This window comes from Psammomys obesus, unplaced genomic scaffold (assembly GCF_907164565.1).
Source record: "Psammomys obesus unplaced genomic scaffold, mPsaObe1.curated_primary_1811, whole genome shotgun sequence".
Classification (NCBI taxonomy): domain Eukaryota; kingdom Metazoa; phylum Chordata; class Mammalia; order Rodentia; family Muridae; genus Psammomys; species Psammomys obesus.
The window spans coordinates 8402567-8405979 of NW_026596131.1; the positions used below are offsets into that span (position 1 = coordinate 8402567).

The 3413-nt window shown below is 66.0% G+C and overlaps 1 protein-coding gene across 1 annotated transcript in view; it reads left to right on the plus strand.

Annotated features, from left to right (window-relative positions):
• The first annotated feature begins 523 nt into the window (after nucleotides 1-523).
• Nucleotides 524-3413, plus strand: part of Sox9 (SRY-box transcription factor 9) — a 5815-nt gene continuing 2925 nt past the window's right edge. The window contains exons 1-3 of the mRNA XM_055592534.1: nucleotides 524-1298; nucleotides 2172-2425; nucleotides 3020-3408. Of these exons, the coding sequence (XP_055448509.1) occupies nucleotides 868-1298; nucleotides 2172-2425; nucleotides 3020-3408 (1074 nt within the window). The 5' untranslated portion in view covers nucleotides 524-867. The remainder of the gene's footprint in view (nucleotides 1299-2171; nucleotides 2426-3019; nucleotides 3409-3413) is intronic.

The window sequence follows — 3413 nt, forward strand, 5'->3', positions numbered from 1 at the left end:
GGAAGCCGAGCTCCGCACTGCGGAGCAGCTGTCGCCGGCTCGGTCGCCGTAAACGCCTGCGAAGTACCGGGGACCCCGGAGACAGCAGCGAAAAGCAGTGGGACGTGTGTGTGTGTGTGTGGTGGGGGGGAAGGGTCCTAGTCTAGACACGCGCGTGCACACACACACACACACACACACACACACACACCCCGATTCACGAGGAGACTGTTCCCAAACTGTGACATTCCGAGAGTAGAGAGCAAACTTGCACACCCGGACGCCCCGGGTCCCCCGCCTGCCCTGCGGCGCCCCCCTCCCTCCAAGTCCCCTCACCCCACCATCCACCCTCCCGCTGCGCTCCCCTCTCTTCTCCTCCCCTCGTGTCTCGTCACCCAACCCGGAGCCACCATCCTCCTTCCCCCCCACTCCGACACAGGGTCCAATCAGCGACTTGCCAGCCCTGCTGACTGCCGAGCCGTGATTGGCCCCGGGCCTCTATGTTGAAGGGGGTTGTATTTATTAAAGAGACCCGGGGCCGGGAGTCCGAGAGCCGAGAGCGCTGCTCGGAACCGCCTGGGAACCGCCGTGGGGCGACAGCTTGAGCAGTTTTTCAGTCCAGGAACTTTTCTTTGCAAGAGAGACGGGGCGAGAGCGGCCCCGGTTTCGTTCTCTGTCTCCCCTTCCTTCTCCTTCGCGAGCCGCCTTCCCCGGGTCTGGAGCGGGCCGCCGAGCACCGGCCACCCGAGCGCCTCCGCTGAGTGCCCGCAGCCCGGTGTCGCGCCAGCGTCCCCGGGAGCCGCTCGCTCGGCGTCCGCCTCCGGGCAGCCCCAGCCGCCGCGGCTTCTCGCCTTTCCCGGCCACCCGCCCCCTGCCCCGGGCTCGCGTATGAATCTCCTCGACCCCTTCATGAAGATGACCGACGAGCAGGAGAAGGGCCTGTCCGGAGCCCCCAGCCCCACCATGTCCGAGGACTCGGCTGGCTCGCCCTGCCCCTCGGGCTCGGGCTCCGACACGGAGAACACACGGCCCCAGGAGAACACCTTCCCCAAGGGCGAGCCGGATCTGAAGAAGGAGAACGAGGAAGACAAGTTCCCCGTGTGCATCCGCGAGGCGGTCAGCCAGGTGCTGAAGGGCTACGACTGGACGCTGGTGCCCATGCCGGTGCGCGTCAACGGCTCCAGCAAGAACAAGCCACACGTCAAGCGGCCCATGAACGCCTTCATGGTGTGGGCGCAGGCTGCGCGCAGGAAGCTGGCGGACCAGTACCCGCATCTGCACAACGCCGAGCTCAGCAAGACGCTGGGCAAGCTCTGGAGGTGGGTGAGCGCGCGCGCGCGCGCGGGGAGGGCGGGCAGGGTGGGTTCCGTGGCTACCGGGACGCGGGCTGCACTCGCCGACCCCGCCCCGCCTCCCTGAGCCAAGGAGCGGCGGATCTTGGGGTCTGCCAGCCGGGACCCCAGAGGGGATGGGGGGGGTGGACGGGGGACGGGTGAGCTCGGCTCAGAGTTTGAGAAAGTTCTTGCTTGGGATTGCGCCTGGAGACGGCGGGGGGGGGGGGGGGGGGGGGGGGGGGGGGGCCCCCGGGGCGGGGGGGGGGGGGGGGGGAGTGAGCGGTGTGCCAGCCCAGTCCCCTCGAAAGGAACAATTAGAGGAAGCAGGCCGGACCCCCTGCCCACCCGCCCTGCCCAGCTGCGCTCTTTCCTGGGAAGACGGGTGGAAGGGAGAACGTAGCCGAGGCTGGAGGGGTCTCGGGCAGCAACTGGGGAAAGCGGCTGAGAATTGGCAGGGGCGTGGACCGACAGGGCGAGCTTCTTGCAATTTAAGTAGGTTTTCGGAAAGTTTTTACAGCGTGTTGGGAGGGGTGGACCGCTCCGGTAGCAAAGGCGTTTAGAGCAGCCCCAGCAGGGAGCTATTTTCATCTTCAGGGTTTCCAAAATAGGAGGCCAGGGGAGGGGGCGGGGCGAAGAGTGACCGCTCAGGTCGACTCCAAGCCCTTTTGAAAAAAAAAAAAAAAAAAGAAAAAGAAAAGAGAAAAGGAAAGAAAGGAAAGTTCCGAGTCTCGGAGGAGGACGGAACGCTGGCTGGAGGGAGGAGGGGGAGTGCGCGGAGGAGGGGTGTGGACCTGACAGCTCCCGGGGTTTCACTGACCCCCCTCTCCCTTTTTTCTTCTGCCCCCCCCCTCTCCCCAGACTGCTCAACGAGAGCGAAAAGAGACCCTTCGTGGAGGAGGCGGAGCGTCTGCGGGTGCAGCACAAGAAAGACCACCCCGATTACAAGTACCAGCCGCGACGGAGAAAGTCGGTGAAGAACGGGCAGGCGGAGGCCGAGGAGGCCACGGAACAGACCCACATCTCCCCCAACGCCATCTTCAAGGCACTGCAGGCCGACTCCCCGCACTCCTCCTCCGGCATGAGTGAGGTGCACTCTCCGGGCGAGCACTCGGGTGAGTGAGGCGCGAGGGGTGCCTAGGCCTGGCCACCCCGGGCTCCTCCTGGCACACCCTTAAGGCAGCCCCCTCCCCCGGAGAGGATCTAGGTGGGGGCTTTGCACAACCTGGAGTAGGGAAACGCTATTCCCTGCGCGCCCTCCCTGTCCAGGGCGCGCGCGCGCGCACACACACACACACAGAGACAGAGACAGAGAGAGAGACAGAGACAGAAAGAAAGAACCGAACCCCTGAATCCTGAGCTGGGTTCTTGATTGCAGGCTAACCTGTCTCAGTAGCTTTACGAAACTTCCCCACTTTTCTCTCCGCGCCTCGCCCCCAAAGCACACACTCTCCCACAGGTAGCAGTTCGGTCTTCCGGACCCTTGGGACCTCGGCCCCTTCCCCTGATAAAAGGAGCTTGCCTGATGTGTACCTGCGGGTTAATCATTCCGCGGCTTATCGCTGGCGCGGCGCGCCTCCAGCGCGGGAGCGGGTCCTAGCGACACCTTGGCAACCAGGGAGGGTCCCCAGGGGGGCTGCTGAGACCGCGGGCACCGCACAGCGCGGGCTTCATTTTCACGGTCTGTCTTCCTCTTCTATGGCCTGCAGGGCAATCTCAGGGTCCGCCGACCCCACCCACCACTCCCAAAACCGACGTGCAAGCCGGCAAGGTCGACCTGAAGCGAGAGGGGCGCCCCCTGGCCGAGGGGGGCCGGCAGCCCCCCATCGACTTCCGCGACGTGGACATCGGCGAGCTGAGCAGCGACGTCATCTCCAACATCGAGACCTTCGACGTCAACGAGTTTGACCAGTACCTGCCGCCCAACGGCCACCCGGGGGTGCCGGCCACGCACGGCCAGGTCAGCTACACGGGCAGCTACGGCATCAGCAGCACGGCCGCCACCCCGGCGACCGCCGGCCACGTGTGGATGTCCAAGCAGCAGGCGCCGCCCCCGCCGCCGCCGCCGCCGCAGCAGCCCCCGCCGGCGCCGCCGGCCGCGCA